The following is a 22,500-nucleotide window of genomic DNA, read 5'->3' on the forward strand; positions in this document are numbered from 1 at the left end:
CCTGAGTCTAACGATACGTCACCTTTATTTTTTCAAAAATTCTAAAACATCGATTATAAGTTGAAATTAAATCATTATGATTATTGATAAAATATTGATGAATGCAAAGATTTGTGGAAGGCAATTCACATAGTTACAAGTTTTGAATATTAATTTCAATCTTTATCACTTGGTTAACTGTAGGGCTACGATTTGTAGACGTGTATTGCATTGAAAATTACGTATCTTATTTAAGTAATAGGAATGGCAACCATAATTGAGAATCATAAACATAATTATGTGCAAACACTTAGAAAGAAAAGGGGTCCAATCACATGATCTCTAAAGATAATCTAAACTTGATGATTAGGCGTAGCAAATGATCTGGATTGGTAGGACCTTTGTGGGCTGGAGCCAGCCAAGATGTGTTCAAAAGAAAAAGGAAACTTTTTAATATCACACTGCAACAACAATTATTAATATTTTTAAGGTAGATTACTCTGAAATTAGGTGTAATTATATAAATATTTTATAAAATTATAAGTATACTAATAATTTTACAAAACGTTTATAGGGTTTCAACATCACGAGAAATATGGATGTTTAGAATATCTACACTACTCATATTTAGACATAATATGAAAAATTCTCTCAAACTTACAAGAATCCTTGCAATTTATGATTTAAATCAAGGGTAAATTACAATTACATCCCCTTAAATTAAATTTAGATGATGTTTGATTAAACTTATTTAAAATATCTTATAAATTTCTACATCTTAAAAGATGTTTTAAAATCTTAAAACTGCTTAAGCTTATCTTAAGAGGGTAAACTATAACTACCTCTTTTAAGATTTGACATAATTATAAATAACCCCTCCTTATTTGTAAGAAAAGAAATACCTCCTTCAAATAAAAATAAAGTATGCAATCCTTAAACTATGAGGTAAAAATTACTTTGTCCTTGCTCTTTTTTTTTTTTTTTTGAAAAAATATAAAAAAAATTATGAGGATTGGTAAAGTAAACAAACCATAAAATATTTTATAAAATTCTAAAAAGAATAAAATATTATAATTAATAATTCAAAAGAATATTTTGACCAATTCACCATAAAAATTGAATGAAAATCAATATAATGAATTTGTAGTTGCACAGATGTAAACATTATAGGGGTATTTAATTTTTCAAGCAATGAATGGATTTTTAAAATTATATGAAACCTCAAGGGAGGTAGCTGCTTAAAGTATTTGGATAATAAAATGTTAAAGTGTTTGACATAATAAGATTTTCATACTACAATTATGACAAAAAGCCATTACACAAGATACCACCAACATTATGAGTATATTTTGTCTATCGGATGTCAAGATTAAAGAGCTTATAAAATATTTCAAAAATAATTGGATGAAAAATTAACTGCTTTTTAAAGAGCTTATAAATTCCAAAACATCTTATTTTAGAATCTTATAAGTTTTTCAATTTCCAAATGATTTTTAAGAACTTATAAGCACATGCAGAATTTTTCCCTGGAAAAGACTAAGAGGTGTTTGATTTCTTCACAGAAATAAACTTACACCAACCAAAAAATAAGATGTTACATACTTGTGAGCCCCTGTAAAAAAGGGTAAAAACTTTATTAATATGCATTATAAGCTCTATGATTTTATTTTAGCCGAACATTTTCAAAAGCTTACTTCTAAAATAAAATATAACATGTTATGAATTTTGGAAGTATCTTATAACATGTAAGAACTTTTTAAATCCCTTTAAAATAATTTTAGGCAAACACCCTCTAAATTGATGTAACACAATGTAATACACAAGCATAAAGGATACAGAATGGAAGGCAAGAGAAACATGAGAGAAGGTGAACACATTACTATGCCATCAAAAGCTCATTCTATACCGTCCAAGTCAACCCACAGCAGGCCAAGGCAAATGCCTAAATGCCAACTCTAATTCCACTTCCTCAAACCTCCAAGATACACACAGATCAGTATCATACAACTCAACTAAAAAGAAAAACTTACAATTTGAGTTGGCAGCGACTTCAAACTTCTTTGACAAACCCGATTGCAGCTAACACCTGGCACTAACCTGGGCTTATAATTGTATACCCACCAAAGCCAGATGGCCAACCGCTCAACAAACATAGTAACTAACGGTAGCAGCACACACCATTCCAGATTTGTATTTACATTTCAGCAAAATGAAGTCATCTGTCTAAGAAAAGTATTTCGATAACCAGAGAATCAATGGCAAGCATTGGAGAGCGACTGAGTATAACCCCATCATAGGGAGACCGATGAAAATGGTGGTGTTATATGTTGACTATATTCAATTTCTTAACTTGTTTGCATCTATTCCTGACCTTGTTCGATAACCGACCATTATTTCCCGTCCTGCTGAGCAGTAAAATACATCAGTATCTGTAGCACTCAGGAAAAACTGAAGCGCCTCTATAGTCGTTCCAAGCAAGCATTGTTGGTCTCCATACACCGGAGATCATATCAAGGAAGAGAATCCCAGCCACCTTCAACTGTATGCTTCAATATGGTAATTGACCAAAGCATTACGCTGCAGAATCACCACCCCGTGAGATCACCATTCAGAACATTGCAGTCTTGAGGGCAGCTTTCTATGTTATATTGAATCATTTTACAGGAATAGAATCAAGAATAAGACAATAATTTCTAACTGCATAAATTTCACAAATGTAAATCGATTAAACAGCTCTGGCACATGAATATCGCACTTGACATGTTCCTTCAAATTAAACAGTTTGCTAAGATCCAGCATTAAAAGGTGTTAAGGTTCTGGTCGCCATATTTTTTACATCTAGAAAACTTACTGGCAATGCAATTACCTCACCCTCCCAATGGGCAGCTTCAGACCCTACTCAACAACAGTAACTTATACGGGTTCTGTGATATGAAAAATGATTCTCTCTGCACTGGATCTAACCCAGCTTTATCCTGACTTTGACTACATAGCCTGACCCACATTAGCAAGTTTAGATTATTTACTTTGGAGCTAATCCAATCACAACTAAATACTTGATATTTTGTTCTATGAAGGAACCCAAGTTTATGTTCTCACCACAACGAGAAGGAAACAGAGCAAAACATAGCGAAGCTTACCATATACAGCAAAACTATGAACCAGAACTGGACTTTTGGACCCATACTTGTTTCTGCAAATGTGTAGAGCAAAAAACTTTAAAGGCAGGAACAAGAATTGTTAGTTGGAGAACATTACAAATCTGAAGCCTACCTCGTGGGGACCATAACCAGAAGAACCTCCTCGTCTTGAGGGTTTCCCCTCTAGAACTGAAGAGCCATCCACATCCTTGATGTTATAAGCTGAACTACGGCGCCCATGCCTAAAAGAACCTATAGAACTCATAGGACATCATTATGCAATGTATGCAAGTATAATCACTTCTCTGTCTACAACTCCGAAGGTAAAACTTACCATTGTCAACAGAGTAATGACCGCCACGACCACTTCCAATCTGCCTGTACTCACCACCACGAGCAACCAGCATCTCATTTTTCACATCTACATGAGTTCCAGGTAAGTCATAAAATTAATAATATAAACCTAAATACTTGATTGCATGAATTGAGTCAAAAGCACCATTAGTATATTTAACATGTAATTTCCAAGGAGAAGTCAAGATTCTTTGTAAATCAATTATTTTAGTGAAGTGTGCAGCATATCCTGTAAATGCCAAGATAGTGTCTTGTCTAGTGCCTAGACCTTCTGCAGGATCCAACACTTGGGAGGCTCGGGAAGCGGATGATGATAACGAGTCATCACTTGCATGTGACCCATCTGAACGCCGAAGAGGAGTCCAGACACCACGATCAGGCCTATCCTTGTTTCTCATCCGCCTATCCTGCTTCTCAGTATGGACAGCATGCAAATCATTGCTGACTACCTTATCCTCAGGAATCCCATTCGTTTCCTTCTGAAGCAACTGTATACTTGGCGATCGAGGAGGCTTTTTGTCCCTTTCCTGATTCGAATTATGGATTCGAGGTTCTGATTGAGACACAGGTAATGGTTGATTTTGACGATTATCTTTGTTAAGAAGAATGCTTCTGATGATCCTTCCACTAGTTTCACGTCGCTGATTCTGCCTGGAAGGAGCTGAACTCTGTGAACTTTTTGCAGGAGTTGCTGCATTCTGCTGCAGTGATGAACCACCAGAAACCTATGAAAGACAGAAAAACATAAATAATGATTGTTTCCGTTTTCACTCTCGCTAACAGGGAGAACTCCAAGCTCGGCAATAAAAATACCTAGAGCACATTCAAATGGATTTACCTCATAATAATAGCACTGGGTAACTTTTATATATTCATCACAATTATTATGGATAATAGCAATTAATGTGATTCTTTATGCACCCGATTGTGCATGACATAACTCCAAAGTTAAGGAATAGTCAGCAGACGAGCCGAATGATCTATCTTTGCTCCAGTAGGAAGCCTTTCAAGCTTTTGCTCAAACTTAATTATGCGGCAGCTGAGCTCAACAGAAATTAGCCCATCATGCAGCATTATATATTATTCTCCAGCATATGCTTCAGGATAGAAACCTGCTCCTTAGTCTACCTCAAGCAACAAGGTGCAACTTGTAATAAAAAACATATACGAGGGGCATTTGGCCATCACCACTGAAGCTATTTATTACCAATAATCACATATGATTCTTATCAGCCAGAACTGAGTACTAATGGAATGCAAGTCACTAACAGTCATCAACATATAATAGTATAAAGAATCAGGGTCAGTCATAGGTTGCTCTGTTGCTTTCATGCATAATGTTATGGAACACAAAACTCACCTTGTTTGGTACAATGAAAACAAGGCAGAAAGGAAGACTAATGATGCTACATTTACCAATTGACCTTTATTTGTAGGAATAACACCATAAATCAAGGTAAGAATTTTGGTCTTTTGGCATTATACTTCCACTTTGCTACCCCATTTCCAATGGAAACAAGATTGGGTTTTGTAGGGGTTATCTACATCATGTTCTAATTTCCATCCAATTATAATTTCAAACCAAACACGATAATTTTTCTTATATACCATCATCTGCTTCTATTTTCTGTGGGATCCATGTTTCTCTAAACCAAATGAACTCTATATGCTTATTTTGGTTCCACGGAGACGCATCTCCACCGAAATATTTTGGAAGCTGGCACCACCACAAGACATCTACATCTAGTCACCCCGAAAAGAACTACTAAATTTCTGAAAGTTGTGGTCCATATCTAATTTATAGTGTCTTTGCTTTTCATGCATTCTACTTACATGCTCGTTACAACAACAGAATATAACACCACAACAATAAAATAATAAATTGACTTACATTAGAAATTTCCTTTTCTTTTCCTTTCAGAAGCAGGATTTTCTTCTTTGCAATTCCAGTGGATCCTGAACCTCCTACAAGTCAAATAGCATCATGTAAAAGACTGCACGAGATAGCAAACAACCACAGCAAGAAACATTCTGAAAGAGAGATTGAAGTTTGTTCTGTTGAGTTTATTAGTCTCAAGTATTATGGATAATAGATTCTACGACAATAAAGAACGCAGAAATCAGAAGACTTTTCTTAAATATTGAATATAATTTATGACGTGATCTTTAGTCTTTAATAACTCCAGGATGAATCCTTCTCATTGTCTAAAATGCTGACTGAAATATGATTTGGCTTATCCAACAAGCCTAAGCTAACACTTCTCCGGGATCATCCATACAAAAGCATGAAAGAACAGCTAGAAGAAGCTAAACACCAACACAAATAGGTGAAATGCAAAAATGCAGGAATCTATGGGACCAGATCTAGCTTTAAGAATATGAAATATGCACAAGGCATAAATAAAACAGCATCCTTATCTTGACCTATGACGATATACATTCAAAGTAGAGTCGGGTTCTCCACTCAAATAAATTCTCTGCCCCTATTCATCAAATGCATGCTTCATTGATATTTCCTTGCTTTTCCAACTGCTTTTTTTAGTAGAGCTCCTTGCTTAAACATGGAACTATGTGCCCTTGTTATCTAGTTCTCTACTTCCCGTAATCACTAAAGCAAAGTAAAAGACATTGCACCCAGCAGAAAGCATGTACCCTAGAATATAGGGGTATATTAGAGGCCACATGGCCTCTATCCCAATCCATCATACTTATCTCTTCACAAATAGGATTAATATCAGTTGAAATATCAGAAAACAGAAAAAAACCCTTTCTAAAATGATTAGCTCAGAAGAAACCATGTCCGGCATGCAGTGGGCAACATTCCCAATATATTAGCCACAGCATTCTCATTAAATACTACACATGCCAAGCAACTTTATACCATTTTATGGCACAATATTAAGAGATTTAATAGTACATGGAATCACTGCAGACCATCGTAAAAAAAAATACTAATTCCAATCCTGAGGAGAAACAGAAAGGTATGACCAAATTCTACGTCCTGCAAAATGCCACCATAGACTAAACAAAACCACATAGTGAACTCACCACTTTCCAATTCCAATGCATCAGTTCTGGAGACAGCGGCTAAATTGGCAGACTTTTCAGTGAGCTGTTGGTCATCTTGTTTAGGAACCAGTAGATAAGTTGGTTTTTCCTTGCTACTTGCACCCTTGGAGCTGTCCCTTAAGACATACTGTTCAAAGCATAGTTGAGTGATGAATTAATTTCTAATAACCATCAATCCAGCAAAGCATCAAAGAAGACTTCATATGATATGCCATCCAAGTAGACACAAATGCTTATATAACGCAGTTAAAAGAATAAAGGCGAGAGTATGTAAACTGGTCTATAAGCAGAAACCTTATTCAGCAAACATCAAGATAAATAATGCTTTCCACTAACAAGACAGCCATCAATAATTCGAATGCAACCAACAAAACAGGTGAAAACATACACAGCCAATATAGCGATTTTAAATTATGAAGAGTAATACATTCATTAGAACTGGCAGATCAATAAATATTAACCAGGCTGGCTTTTAATAAAAACCACAAATAAAGCATATAAAATTCATTCAACACAAATATCAACAACTAACCTGACACTAGTAAATAACAAGAGATACATGGGAGCACTCAACAACCAGATGTAGCAAAGAGTTCAGGCAGGAAGACAAAAACCAAACTTGTATGTCTAGCAGTCTTGGAGCAAAAAGGCATCTTTTTAGACAGTTATTCGGGTCTGTGATACAGCCCTACATCTTGGCAGCCACTATTCCTATATAAGTCCATGATTTACCAAGTTTTTCTATAGTTCCCAAATTCCAATTTCCTTCCCATTTTTATGAACAAATATAAGGTAAAAGAGAGACATGAAACTGATGCATGCAGCTTGAAGGAGTTGGGATTCCAGATGAAGCTGTTTTTGCTTGGGATAGATTAATGCGCATGCCTTCAAAACCAACTTCTAATGACGAGAAATCAATGCGAACCCGTGGCAGCATGCATCAATCATAAGCTAACCAAAAAATGAAAAACCATTACCATGGTAGAAGTCTTTCTCTTTTCTGAGCCTCGTTTTGAAGAACCTGAGACAGGACTCCTGGATGAAATTCCACCGACTCTTCTTGTTGACTTCCCATTCAACATGGTTCTCTATAAATGTTTGTGAAGAAAATAGGGGCACATGTTAGAAATCGAACTAAGAGTTCATGACAGGGGTGAGGAAGAATTACTCAAATAGATATTATCCATGAAACATTGAAAAGTAACAGATATAGATGATAATTCTTTTCATTAAAAGCTCATCAAAAGATAGTAGCGGAGGGTTCACCATTGACCTAAAAGCAAACAAGACATGCAACTGTAAATTCAAATAGGTCAAGCAAATGAAATGAAAGGCGCCTCATATTTCTGGTGCCATAATTGATAAGCAGTAAGAAATAGTTAGCCTGAATTGCAGGCTTGCCACATCGATTGCTTTTTGGCTATCTTTAAGAAGGATCCAAGTAGGGAGCTTCGAGAAAGGAATGAGGTTAAGAATCAAAAGTTTGGTGATATTATTAAGTTCACAGAACCACAAGTTTTTACCACATGCTTTTGTTTTATTCTTTATTTAGTACTTGACCCCCTTTTCAAGAACAACCAAAACCCTTCACTGAAAAATGGCATATGAACTCAGATGATAACTCATGTCTCATCATAAAGCCTCAAATCAGAACCACACTCCTCCTTGCGGCTATAGATATTCTTGATTAGAACTACAACCAAATGTTTTATCTACAAACTAGAGAAAATATTTTATTATTTTAGACCACCTTAGACTGGAAAATATAACAGAGCCAATTGCCACAAGTATCAATGGCAAACAGAACCAATTCCAGGATTTGGAGGATTGCACCTAAAACACTAAGGGAAATAATTCATTCATTTTTTCAAATAATAACTCACTTGCTCTGACATACTCCAAGAGGAGAATGAAACATCCAGTTTCAGTTAACAAGTTATAAGATATCATACCCGAGCTCCACCCTTTGCAGCTCTTTTCTGACGAACATAGTCCATTAACGGAGTAACTATTGGGACATCCTTTGGAGCACCTACAAGCAAATGGGAATTTGATTCAACTAAAAAAACTGAAGATGCTAGTCTGTTGCATTCTTTTTCATTTTATAACTCGATATATTCAGTTGCCATCTTACACTCTAAGTAAGCATGAGATTTGAAATACACAAGACTGACCTGCTCGTTCTGCTTCCTTTCTCTCCAACTGTATTTCTGCACTGGGAAGATTCTCAACAGGCTTTGCAAGAAATTCAAGGAACTCCAAATATTCAGGATCTACATGTTAGTGAACAAATTAACAACGAAGTATATAATAGCACCTATGCCACATGCAATCGGCACACAGAAAGAGCACCTTTCAGTATAGTCCCTTCACGACCATCCTTCTTAGACCATTGCTTTGGAACACGCTGTGAAGGGGCATACTCAACAATAGCTTTAAACTGAGTCCCTGAAAAAGATAAAGTAGCAGCAAGTATCCATTCAGGTTTTATAGAATGCCTTATTTGTGACAGGAAGTTCCAAAACAGATGAAGTTCAGTTCATTCAATCAAACTAATATTTTACCAAGCATCGAAATGAAGCATAGCTAGGAAAATCCAAAAACAAGCAAAACAATGTCATGCTATAGCCATGAAATATCACCAAGCCACCTGCAGACCACTTTAAAGAATGCTCATAAGCATCACCTTTCTCGTTAACAAAAACATGACCATTAAAAAACTCCGCAAACTCGAGTACGTCCTCTGGCCTGTTGAAGTCAATGTAAGCTCTAGAATATGTCAGATGCTTCTGGCTGCAAGGCAAACATATAACTTCAGATGGGGAAATGAGAAAAGGAATAAGTGATATATCACACACTATGGTTGAGCACCCAAAAAAATGAAAAAATGCTGAAACTTCTTTCCTTCAAGAAATCGGGATAAAAATGAATTATCAACCTTAGAAGCTTTTTCTAGTAGATGTCAATTAAAGTCCAATAAAAAGAAGACAACTTATAATGAACAAGGTATGATTGATGAACCCACATTTTGGATAAGAGGTGCTTAAGATTCCACAATGGGGAAAGATCGAGGTCTAAAATGGAAAAGTTAAAGATAGTTGGTTCCCAAGTTTATTCATTATTCAGCAACTTGCTTGCTCCCTTTTTTAGCATATCTGGAAACTCTAATTAAATGACAGAAGAGAAAAATGCAATAGGCTGTCGGAACATGTATAAAGAAAATGACAAAACAAAGTCTTAAACAAGTAATTTCAATCACAAAAATCTCCAAGCAATTCAGTGCTTCTTAAAAAAGCAAAAGAAGCAATCAAAATATTGATGCAACACGTGTCCACCAAAGTAAAAGATAACCAATCGTATAAATGACAGGCACAGGAAATATAAAAAGTAATCATAATGGCAGCCAAGAGTTCCTGCATTAGGTTTCTTGTCCGATATCTCGGCTGTCTTATATTCACTTTTACCACTACTCATTTATTCCCTCATTCCATGTCACTTCTACAGTCTCCAAACAAACAATGAGCAAACAATGTTTCAATAGGTCCCACAGAATCCAGAATGGTGGGCCTAAAATTGCAACCGAAATGTAAGAGAAAACAGCAGAGAAAACCTTTAACATAAAGCAATTCTCACCATAAGATAATGCCCATTAAACTACAAAAGCTAAAAGATTGTTATCCAAAAATCCAATTAGTGGATACCTTTTGGATAGTCAAGGGTCCAACTGATTCCACATGGAATACTCAAACCAGCATGGTAATCAACGACAAACAACAGCACTACCCTTTCGGACAAAACTTCTCTACCAAAAGTCAACATGCAAGAAATTCCAAAAAGCTATATGATCAGTGAATACACGCAACACTAAGTATAATTGCAAGCATCAGATTTCTCTGTAATAAACCCACTTAACATTTCTGCGATAGTATCAACAATGGATAACCTCATAACTGTGGTGTCATTTGAATACCATTTGTCTCAATAATCCTACTTTTATTGGAAGATCCACAATATCTGAGAAATAAATCTCAGTCCCATAGGGAACAGAGATAAAGAATAGTCAGACTCAAAATAGAATGATATTAATTGACAGGCATCCAAACCACCGTTGTCCATGGCCATTTTAATATCATGCTATTTTGAGTTGGCCATCACAATAGTCCAAACCATTGTCCATTCCCAACATCAAGGAAATAATAACATGGTTTTCTCTTTATAAAATCCCCAATAATTTTCACTGTTCCTCCAACAAATGTAGGTCACTTCCCCACAATCCTTATAACTGAAACTGTATTATTTCTAACATATATGCAACTTGCATGGCAGCATACCAGCCAAACCCTGAGGAAAAGCAAAAGTAAAATAAAGACCTAAAAACAGAGCGTTGCTCGAGTCCCTAAACCCTTACCCGTCCTGAAAGTAACGGATACCACCAATCAATCAAATGCCCGTCAGACCCTCGCTGAACAAAAATTGACCGACTAATCGTCTAACACACACTCCCACACACGAATATACATTTTCCTAAACCATTTCTTTCCCAAAAAAAAAAAAAAAAAAAACACAAAAAAATCAAGTTGAACAGATAAAGTATAAAATTTCGACCACATTAAAATCCATTTGAGTCAAAATATAAGCTAAAACCTAACCTGGATTTTCCAGGGCGAAAGGCGGACCAACGGTAGCGACCGGAAAATCGAGAATCGACATGGTCGAAGAGGTTTGACTGAGAAATCGTCGGCGGCAAGTGCCTCAGCACCACCTTTGTTCGATCTAACGGGCCTTTCATGCGAAACAAAAACCCTAACACCAATTTCACAGTTAATTAACAAAAATACAAGCACTCTTCGATTAACTTGAATTCCAGCCACAATACCCCCTTCAATGCCCGGAAATTACATCTTGGAGACAGCCTTTCCATCACCCACCGATAATTATACTTCTCTCAAGCGCCCTAATTTTGAAATTTGGATTTCCAAGTGGCCATGCAGAGAAAGATATAGAGAGAGAAAGTCGAAGAGAGAAATTGTGGGGGGAGGGGGGGGGGGTGACGAAAGAGGATTTTGTGCGTGTGTGTGACGTGTCCTTCACTTTTTCTCTTTCACCGGTGTACCAAGTGATTAACTATACGAATTCGCACAATCACTGAATCTGTATAAATACGCGTATGTATACATTCGGATAATTACATCCTCCTTTCCTATAATTTATTATAATTACACATAAATTTTTTATAATTTAAAAAATTACATTTAATATCCTTAAAATTTGCTTTCATCTGATAAATAAGTTCTTGTATTGGTCAAAATTCACTAAATTTATTGATATTAACAAAAAAACTTACTACAAGTTGATATTTATACTCGGTTGACTTGTTACTGATTTATTACAGGTCAAATAATTTTTTTTAGAATAAACTACCCTTATAACGGTGAAAATATATCTTCTCATATGTATTAATCCGTGAAGACGTATGAGGATAATTTGATCATAAAAAGATTCATTTAACTTGCAATAAGTAGTAATAAGTCAATCGAGTGTAAATATAAATTATTTTTTTGTATTTTTGTTAATATCAACAATGCGGTAAATTTTTACTAACAGATGGACTTATTTGTTATACGAAAGCAAGCCTGAAGGGTGTTAGGTGTAATTTTTCAAACCACATGAGGTATGTGTATAATTACACCAAACTTCAGGATATGATAGCGTAATTATCCCTTATATATACATATCTTTTTGGTATATTGCAAAAATTCCTTTATATTTATCATAATTATAAATACTTCTCATTATTTAAAAATTTACAAATAATCCCATATAATAAACGACCGTCTAATAAATACTACATACAATATGTAGGCCGTCACCATAGTATATTTGTTAGATGATCATTAATTCATGCTGATATTTATAATTTTTCAAATAATAAAAGAACATTGCAATTATAACAAATTTGAGAGGAGTCCACTATAATTTTATCTTATTTTTTCTAATCGATAATTATATAATTATGTTAATATTTCAATAAAATGATCAATAGGTCAATCAATACATAAACACAACCAAGATCAAGGAAACGAGTCAAAACATATATATACAAAAGTGAGATAAATACTTACATATTCAATCAATAACCTCAAACTTATTTATAAGATTTCAGTCTTAACCGTTATTGTCTAGACTAACGACATCATCATTATTTGGAAGGTTTAATTATGTTGTAATTCAATTTTCATCGGACGATTGTATAATCAATTATTTAAAAAAAAATATATTATGATGTTTAAATTTCATTATTGAGTATGTAAAATATAGCTAAATTTTAAAATTAATCTCGTGTTTAAAGTTAAAAAAATATGTATATAATATTTAATGGTTATAATGGTAATTAAAAGGTTTAATTTTTGGCACAGACGATTATCTGAAAATAAGCCAAACTGCACGAGAAATTAAACATATTAGTAATTTCATATCAAATAATATATGAATTAATTACATTCTTGAGCTTAGGTCCAAATACAGTAACACTGCATACCCTTCGGTGTATCTGTAATGTAATATATCTCAAGAAGTGTTTATATAAACTTTTGCCTTTGGACAGACGATGAAATTGAAAATACAATTACAACCTCAATGTACTTACTTATAACTTTGCGAAGAGTATGGAATATTTGCGTATTTTGACATAACTTCATAATATTAATTTAATATACCCATAGAATGTTCAAAGGTAAATTACAGCGCGCTCCTATGAGGTTTGTCACAACTACAAAAATCTCATTATTGTTTGAAAAATTACAAACACCCTATTAAATTAATAGCCGTGTAATAAAAAACCCATCGTGGCAATTATTATAGAAAGGTATGTGTTAAACATATGTCAATTTTAGGGGTATTTGTTTTTCTCAAATAGCAAAAAAAAAATATTTATAATTATAATAAATTTTAAAAAAGTCCATTATTATTTGTACTTTTGTAGGTAAAAAATCGAAATTGGCGACAAATTAAAATTTGTAATTATTTATAATATATTAATAAGTAATATAGTTAATTTACTTTTATTTTTTTGACTGGAAATTTATAAAGTTTGTAAACAATAATTAGTTCATAAAACACTAACATTTATATTTTTTATTTTATTGAAAAAAGTGAGTTTCTTAAGGTGTTGTAAATATTTGAAAAAATAAAAATATGATATATAGTTAGATATACCAATAAACATTTAAACAACCTAAAATATTGTTATCAAGGTAAAATTAATGCGCAAAATTATAAAATAAACTCGAATATTTTAATAAGAATATTGTCGTATGATTCTTACTTATTTAATATAAATATATATGTGTTTATTTTAATTAAATGAGTTTATATTATATTTCCCATGCTGATGTGTTCGTCGGTGGAACGATTTAAAATTATTTTGATAATTATCTCTAATCATGGTATGAAAATAGGTAATTGGAAAATAACATATGAAATAAATTCACATAATTATATATTTATGTCGACCATTCACGAATTATAATGTAGAAAAATAATAAATATAGGTAAAGTTATATTGCTTTTGGTTTGTATAACTTTATTTTTTTATGATTTTATTGACACGAAACTCATAAATGTCGAATTTATTTTCTTTTAAATCAAGTATGATTAGGTAGTGTTACGACGTCGTTTCCATATTTATGTATTAATTTAATTAAAAAGCAAAGATTGCACAAAAAAAAGGTAATATGTAATTATTAGTTTTTAAAATAATAATTAAGAATTTATAATATCGTATTATTGCTTAAAGTGCGATAGTATCTGAATTCACACATAATAATTATTTTTACTATATTTTATCGCGGATTTATTATTTAAAAACCGTTCTCATATTAATTGTGTTTTTCTTTTTTTTTTTTTTATTTTAAACTATTTATAGTACTATATAAATATTTTTATCTATTTATATACAAAAATTGTCCGTGTATTCTTAGTTTTTATACCTATAGGCATCATTTTCATATATTAATTTCTACACAATAACATATACGAAGCTAAAAATATATATTTTTTTATTAAAACCTGAAAATCGAAACAAACAGCTGTAAAGTAGTATATGCAACTCGTTTTTTAAAAAAATATCGTAAATTTCTTAATAAAGATGTAGAGTAAGATTGTAATATGTTATAATAAAAAAGAAAAAAAGAAGAAGATATTAATAAAATGCAAAATGGGAAAAGGAAATTAAATAATTTGGAGCTTTCCATAGTAATAAGATTGTAATAGATATTATAATGAGATCATCATATCTAACTCACATACATAAAGTGCAACAAATCCAATGATTTTCACACACACACACAAGAACGCATTGAGAACAAAGCAAAGAATCCCCACCAAAGAGGTCCACTATGAAGTAGGGGTTTTTCGCTCTTGGCAGTCATTTTTCCATCTTCCCCCCTCCACCACAACAATAAAAGAGTTCCCACAAGGGGGGGAACCAAAGGTGGAATCTTCTTCCCATATACCTCCCACTCATCAAGTCCTCTTTCTGCCTCACCCCATCTACCCCAGTAAGCCCAAGAACCTACCCCTCCACCCCAATCTATATGTGTGTTGTTGCTGTACTATATATATAGATATATCTTCATCTGTGTATGTGTATCAATACATGTATGAGAGTGTGTGGTTGAGTATGTGAAAAGGGTTCATTTTGTTTGTGTTTTTGGGGGAAAATCAGTGATGGGTTTTTGATTTCTGTGGATTCTTGAATAGCAGAGTAGGGGGGTTGCTTGAGTATGGAGAGCAGAATCCCACCGGGGAGTTACTTCCAGTATGCTCCTACTGGAGTCCATGGCTCACTCCAGAGGTCTTCTTCGCTCACAGATCGTGAAAGGCAAGATTTTTGAATCTTTTCTGAATTGCTTCATTTCGTGTCAATTCTTTGTACCCGTGAGATTCATTGTTGTCTCTGTAAATTTGGTTTGTGTGGTCTGTATGAGTGTTTTAACTTTTGTGTTGGATCCAATCTGTGTTGTTTGATGATTGTACCGCAGCGTTCTCGTTGTGTTTCTTGAAGTTGGATTGAGTCTGCTGGGGATAGTTGTAACTGATTTGTTGATATTGGCTGTGTGCAATCTCTGTGATATATAATGGTTTCCCTTGTGTCATGGCGGCCGACTGCTGAATCTTGGTTTACGATGTTAATTCCTGTACTGGTTTAACATGAGGGAGCGCAGTTCGGTCAGTGGGATGCAGCTTTATATGTTGATAACATTTTCATCTCAAGCTTTGTGCTTCTTGCTTAGGATTTTCTTCTCCAAGCATAGCGTGTGGTTTTGAATTTGATTGGAACAATTAGAAGTTAGGTGCTGTCAGTTGGCGATGAAGTACTCTAACCTGTATTAAGTTTATTACTGACATGAGTTAAAACTAGAAATAACTGGTCAATGTTAGGTGAAAAGTTCATTGGAGCAATATATGCTTAAGAAGGTGAAGCACTGACCAAATTATTTGAAATTCCAGTTGTAAGCTCCTGAAGATAATTGTTAACATGATTATTATTATATGTATTTTATTGTTTGTTTCTGTTACAATGATTTGCTTGCTTTGACGGTTGCAGATATTTGGCAGACCTATTGGCAGAGAGACAAAAACTGGGACCATTCATGCAGATTCTGCCAGTTTGCAGCAGACTTCTAAATCAAGGTTGCTACTTTAATGTTCCTTCCACAGCTGTCCGTCATCAATGGGTTTAAAACGTGATTTTTGGAAGAAACCTTCTGGATATGACTGATTTGACATAAAATCGTGTTTAACACTAGGACACTGATTGTTGGAGATAACGAGAGTCGAGATAGAAACTATAAGGCATTACCATGTATAAGATTGCTTTATATGTTAAGTTGAAGATCCCTTTTTCAACATGAATCATGTGAATTGGATTTTCTGATGTAGTTCAGATTACAGTAACATTTTTTATGCTCAAGAAAACTGAGAGAATCTTATTCTTAAAAGATGGCAACTCATTTAACAAAATACTTTAAGCAATGATTAGCATACATTTCTCACCCAAACTTGTCTGGTGACCTCTTAGACGCATGTTAACCGAAGTTCACCTCCAAAGATGAAATCATTGCCAAATGGTGTGATGAATAACCAAGCAAAATGTCTGATCACATTTCTTGTTTACTTTGGAGCTTAGTTCTGTTTTATGTTTAGTATTAGAGGACTTTAAAATTTATGTAGGAATATATATCAATGGTATATGGAACTGGAAGTAATGTGATTGTGAAAAGGATTAATAAACCAAGCTGAAATATGGTAATTATTAGCTCTTTTGTTCTTCTATTTTTAACACAAACTTACCATACATGATAATCTATTTTAATTCTAGTTGAATGTGGTAAAGGTGTGGAGTTTGGAGGTTTAAAGAGTGTTAACATTGTTGCACAGTAAAAACCCGTGATATTTGAACCTTGGTTTTGCCATCCAAGTCTAAGCATTATGATGCTTTCTTATTAGAGTTTCTTGAACACAATCTCATAAATTCTAATAATTGTTTATCTATCAGAAAAGTTCTATTCTTATTGTCCCGGACAGAAAACCACATGATAATGATTTTTTAATACATTCAATTAAAGGTGTTGAGAGATTTGGAATTGTTGTAGCCCTGAGTTTTGCAATATTAATTAGCATGTAAATCTTTAGATTTTATTGTTGAGGGTGCCGTTTGCTCACAGAATTAGTCCCATGCTATGCATGCATTCCAATTATGGACTTGTAAGGAAAGAGTATAGTGATTAATGTGGATGCCTTAATTGGCTGTAATCTTATAGGTGTGTGGGTGGACTATGTTTATCCATGTCTTCTTCAAATGAGGCTCAGATGTCATATGCTAAATCATGATAAATAATTACATGCTCAAATTTAAGGACTATTTATTTAGCAGATTACAGCCTTGGTCCTTGGCTAAATATCTTTGTTGGATGTTTGTTATCTGGCATTAAGCTATTTTACAATCATTTTTCAACTGCTTCTTTGTCTTAATCTGTGAATATTCTTTTCTTTTGCAGAAATCATGAGAGTATCAGGATTGCTTTCTAATCAGGTTGCAGAACTTGAAAGAATGGGGCACGACCATCCTTATAGGTCATTAGGCCAGCAACCTAATGGAGGGCAGATGGGTATGATGGCATGGAATGCTATGCAAACAAATGTAAGTGGTAGTGGATAAGTAGCATTCTCTGTACTCACACGTCCACTTGCCCCCCAAATTCTCAAACTTCCTTTTCTTTTCATACTGTTTACCTTTTCCTAGCTTAACAACCTTCTGGATAAGGTTCTTTTATATAAGTTGACAAAAGATGCAAGCATGCTGTTGCCATGAAGACAGATTAAACGCTTCTTTTAACTTCTTTAATTGAAGAAACGTGGTTTCGTCCCCCCCCCCTCTCTGTGGAACACATCACCTCTGATGGGGCACTGATTATCATCTATACCCGAGCGTGTTCTCTTATGACTTATATTATTCGATTGTATTTTTGTTTTTCCATCACTTATAAAGTCATGCACTATCTATCTCTGTTCAACATTATATACTCATCAAATTCCTTCACTAAGTTGTCTGCGTTTGTAGACACTGATAGTTGAATTATTTCAAGCATGTGCATCCTTAGATAGAAGAGTTGTGGTTTTGTTGAGGTTTACCCTTTACTGTTTGATTTTAAATTAAACCTCGAATCCACTTTGGATTGGTAATGTTTAGCCAATTCTTGAATTCTTTAACTAGACTGTACCGCTGGTGACATATGATGACAGAGCCAGGCTGCTTAAATCTCACTTCATCCTTGTCTGAGGCTAAAGTAATTAGTATTGATTCAATACTTGTCAATTGAAATATTGTTGTCATACTTGCATCTGAAAAACTTGGTAAATTTATCGAAACTATGATGGAAAATTTACATAGAATTTAACTTATCAGGAAGATAAGCTCCTCCAGAAAATGGCTCCATTTCAACCATCCTCTTTGAACTGGCATGTCGTCCCAGGAACACCTACCACTCCAGTTGTCAAAAGGGTTATCCGACTAGATGTTCCTGTGGAGAAGTACCCAAATGTAAGTTAAAGCATCTTTAGAGAATCTGGCTTAAGTCTGTTTTTTCAGTTTCCATATTATCAAATGAGGATGCTGTACTGATTCAAACTTTGCAGTATAACTTTGTTGGTAGAATTCTTGGACCTCGTGGGAACTCTTTGAAAAGGGTCGAAGCAATGACAGAATGTCGAATATTTATAAGGGGTCAGGGATCTGTGAAGGATGCAATTAAGGTTCCAATTTGTTTTACTTTCAATTTCTTTGCACTTCTGTTAAAAAACTTTAAAATTTTCTTAAGATAAGCTATGCAGTTACAACAAAAAAATTGGTACTATGCTTTGCCGCTTCAAAATTACAGAATCATCTCATTGTCATGTGTAATCTCTCCACCTGGGAACACCCTCTCACTGCCCCCTTCCCAGTGAAAATTTTGCTTTCTTTCATCTTAAACTGGGCACCAATCTTCTGGATGTACCGTCCAACCTTCTGCTGGTTATCTTATATCGTAGATACAATAGCTTCTTTTCCAATTGTCATAATGGTGAATATCATGTCTATGGACTTGTTTTTACTGTTCAGTGAATTCAATTGTTTCCATTCTCACTTTATTCGACATTTATCCATGAAGCAAACTAGTCCATGAAGTTTTGTTGCCTTAGTTAATTATAATATTATGAGCTGTAGCTTGAAATTTATGTTGCACGTTCCTGAGATTTTGGAAAATTGTCACCGCACTTTATAAAGTAACTCGCACTCCAATCTTTTCAATCCATTTCTAAAAGTAGCATGATGGCGGGACCATGGTTTGATAGATCAATGCTGCTCTATAGTCAATATAGATGGAGGAGGAATGGGTATTAGTTGGTTTATACGGACGGATATTCCATATTGCATTCTACGACATCAACCCAAGATTTTGCATCTATTCCCACTTAGAACATTTCTTATTCTGTAGTTTAAGTGACAGATCATGTGAACACGGTCGGCGTCATGTATTATCCTGCAAATACCATACATATACTACTCTTCTGTAGTTGAGCTGGATTTCTGGAATTTCATGGATTATAAGCTTATGAGCGAAAGCAATCCACTTATGAGTTCCCTCTTTTTCGATTTAGGAAGAGAAACTTAAAGATAAGCCTGGATACGAGCACTTAAACGAGCCACTACACATCTTGGTGGAGGCTGAGTTTCCCGAGGATATAATCGACGCACGCTTGGACCATGCGATAGCAATACTTGAAAACCTTCTAAAACCTGTGGTATGCATCATCAATCTGTACGACTCTGCACTTGCTGCTATCATATATCTCTAAATGCTTTTAACATCTGCCCTTTTTCTGACAGGACGAATCCATGGACGTGTACAAGAAGCAGCAGCTAAGAGAACTGGCTATGCTAAACGGTACCTTCCGGGAAGAAAGCCCGAGCATGAGTCCTAGCATGAGCCCCGGCATGTCTCCATTTAACAGCACGGGAATGAAACGAGCTAAAACGGGAAGATAACCCCTTCAGGATAACTGATTCTAGCTATATATTGAGTTTCTTGCTTTTGTGAGATTGATGTCCCGATGACGTTCACAGAAGCATAATTTGACATCAACTCAGCCAAGTTCTATAGAACCAATACGTAGCATGACGCGCAGCCCCACCAAGGTGTGACGCCGTCAACCTGGATTGATTGGAGTAGAGCTAACAAGAGCGTCTCTTACCGTCGTGTAGTTTCGATGCAGTATGCCCCTTTTTCATAATTTAGAATTTTCCACTCTGCTACTACTTACTAGTTGCAATAATGTTGTTTTATGCTAACCTTTTTGACTGCTTACGAGGGCTGTAATATTTATACATCCGTAGGTTTTTGCATAGAACTAAGCCTGGCAAACTTCATCAGGAAATTACTGTTCGACTCCAGATATGTATGTTTGAATTTTGTTTACCTTTTGTATGTTGATGGTTTGTTGTGCATATTTGCATTTTTTTTTCTTATATTGTGTTTGGATTGATGCATTCAGAATTAATACTTTTGAAATTCATCAGGATACTACTGTTATGTTTGAATTTTGTTTTCCTTTTGTATGTGGATGGTTGATTCATGCATATTTGTTTTTGTTTATGTTGTGTTTTGGGTAGATGGATTTTGAGTTACTGCTTTCGAATTTCATAATAATATGTGATCTTCACAACGAATGAATGTATCCCACTTGATAACAAACATGCCATTAACCCGGTGTTTTCAGCTGTTTAATTTAAGTGCTTATAAGCTTTTGGCTGAAAACAAATTGAATATATATATATATGTCTTATAAAACTTGTTAATATTGCAATAATATGAGAATAGAAGTGAGAGGGAAGAGAGAGTCTTCTTATAGCATTTTTTCTATATATTCATGCAACATAAAATGGCCTATTCATACGCTTCAAAATTACAACCAAAGGTCTTATCTTTGACGAGGGGAGACGAACAAAAAAGTTTACAGTTTATGGTAGAATGTAAAGAGGATGGGAGATGAAGATGAGCATCCACAACTTCTGAATTTCTTAATATTCATCACAATTATAACTTTTACTTTTAAATTACTTAAAATAAGGCCATTTAAGTCGAAAGCTATAATTTTTTTCCCACCAACTTTATAGCTTATTAGTAAAATTCTACGCATTGTTGACATCAAGATCTTAAAATAAATTACCAATTAAAAGTTAAAAATAAATTGACTAATAATTGAGTTTTAAATTAACGTTTATAATAAATTTGGACTTTAAATATGTTTAAAATGACAAATCGCAGTAAGCCCGACCAAATTTGGGCCTTTATCTTGGAGGATTGATCCAAAATGAATACAAATTTCCTCTTTAGATTGGTTAATTCGGAGAAAGCGTGTTCAAGTACAACCCCATAGTTGGAAGCATATCAAAAGTCTAGATATTCAAGCTCAATTAAAGTGAGTGCAAGTTGTAAATCGAAGCGTACATAACTATATAAAGGGGCCTCCGTCATGGAACATTACACATTCCACAACACAAGAAGTCATAATAATCAACGAATCCAAGTTCAAAACTCTCTGTCATGATGAAGTTCTGCAATTGTGAAAGTTCTATTTTTGACATCAAATCATCAAGTCTTGTTACCAAATTTTAAGATGACACATAGTTTGCTCCATAAATTGAGAGAAGATTATGCATCTATATCCAAAAACAAGGTTTAAACCCTTAAACCAAGATTTGGAGCAAAGAATCAAAATATAACTTCACTTCAAAATTATATCCAATTTTCATTTAAATTAATAAAAGGAATAATTACACTCTCCTCCTTTGAGTTTTGGTAAAACTACACACTCCCTGTAGTTTGAAAAATTACGTTTAGCACCCTTGATTTTTGCTTCTGTCTAACAAATTAATTCATTCGTTAGTCAAAGTTCGCTAAATTTGTATATATTAAAAAAATAAAAATTAATATTTACCCTCGATTGACTGATTACTGATTTATTGTAAATAAAATATTTTTTTTCGAACTAAAAGATATACCTCCATATATACATTAACACGTGAAGACGTACAAGTATAATTTAATTATAAAAAGATTTATTTGATCCCCAAACATCTTTTCTAAAGCGTGTGAATTGCTCGTCACGCTTCTTTCTTTTTCCAACATCTGAATAGGCAAATTGGTAACAGAGCAACTGCTGCAAGCAGCAAATTAACAGATAATAATGGCTGGAGTTGATTTCTTGATGCCACCTTCAGAAGCATTTTCTTCTTTTTTTGTTCCATTTCTAGGTCTTGATGAATCATCAGAATAGTTTGCATGAAACCTTTTTCCTCATTTAATCTGCTCTCCCGAAATATATATGTTGGCGATTGTGAAAAGAATTTTCATGT

General features: G+C 34.1%; 2 protein-coding genes across 7 annotated transcripts; one reads left to right on the forward strand and one right to left on the reverse strand.

Moving 5' to 3' along the window:
• Positions 1 to 1,837: 1,837 nt before the first annotated feature.
• Positions 1,838 to 11,594, reverse strand: LOC105172520 (regulator of nonsense transcripts UPF3). 4 transcript variants are annotated; one of them, XM_011093988.3, is made up of 14 exons: positions 11,419 to 11,594; positions 11,192 to 11,345; positions 9,229 to 9,335; positions 8,895 to 8,990; positions 8,717 to 8,815; positions 8,495 to 8,574; positions 7,520 to 7,630; positions 6,522 to 6,669; positions 5,365 to 5,438; positions 3,742 to 4,198; positions 3,454 to 3,540; positions 3,253 to 3,371; positions 3,120 to 3,172; positions 1,838 to 2,556 (listed from the first exon to the last, which is right to left on the reverse strand). In XM_011093988.3, the coding sequence occupies exons 2-13, from the start codon at positions 11,329 to 11,331 to the stop codon at positions 3,134 to 3,136; spliced, it is 1,557 nt and encodes a 518-aa protein (XP_011092290.1). In that variant the 5' UTR covers positions 11,332 to 11,345; positions 11,419 to 11,594; the 3' UTR covers positions 1,838 to 2,556; positions 3,120 to 3,133. The 4 variants fall into 4 exon arrangements, with proteins under 4 accessions (XP_011092290.1, XP_011092291.1, XP_011092289.1 ...); XM_011093989.3 differs by having other exon boundaries at positions 1,838 to 2,617; positions 11,192 to 11,594; XM_011093987.3 differs by having other exon boundaries at positions 11,192 to 11,593.
• Positions 11,595 to 14,905: 3,311 nt separating this feature from the next.
• On the forward strand, positions 14,906 to 20,589 carry LOC105172519 (RNA-binding KH domain-containing protein). Of its 3 annotated transcripts, none has more exons than XM_088886001.1 (8): positions 14,909 to 15,100; positions 15,303 to 15,423; positions 16,150 to 16,235; positions 17,603 to 17,745; positions 18,511 to 18,645; positions 18,741 to 18,857; positions 19,743 to 19,886; positions 19,972 to 20,589. In XM_088886001.1, the coding sequence occupies exons 2-8, from the start codon at positions 15,326 to 15,328 to the stop codon at positions 20,128 to 20,130; spliced, it is 882 nt and encodes a 293-aa protein (XP_088742127.1). In that variant the 5' UTR covers positions 14,909 to 15,100; positions 15,303 to 15,325; the 3' UTR covers positions 20,131 to 20,589. The 3 variants fall into 3 exon arrangements, with proteins under 3 accessions (XP_088742128.1, XP_088742127.1, XP_088742126.1); XM_088886000.1 differs by having other exon boundaries at positions 14,911 to 15,100; positions 15,306 to 15,423; XM_088886002.1 differs by lacking the exon at positions 18,741 to 18,857 and having other exon boundaries at positions 14,906 to 15,100; positions 15,306 to 15,423.
• Positions 20,590 to 22,500: the final 1,911 nt, after the last annotated feature.

Source organism: Sesamum indicum, linkage group LG10 (genome assembly GCF_026168435.1).
Source record: "Sesamum indicum cultivar Baizhima isolate 11 linkage group LG10, ASM2616843v1, whole genome shotgun sequence".
NCBI classification, from domain to species: domain Eukaryota; kingdom Viridiplantae; phylum Streptophyta; class Magnoliopsida; order Lamiales; family Pedaliaceae; genus Sesamum; species Sesamum indicum.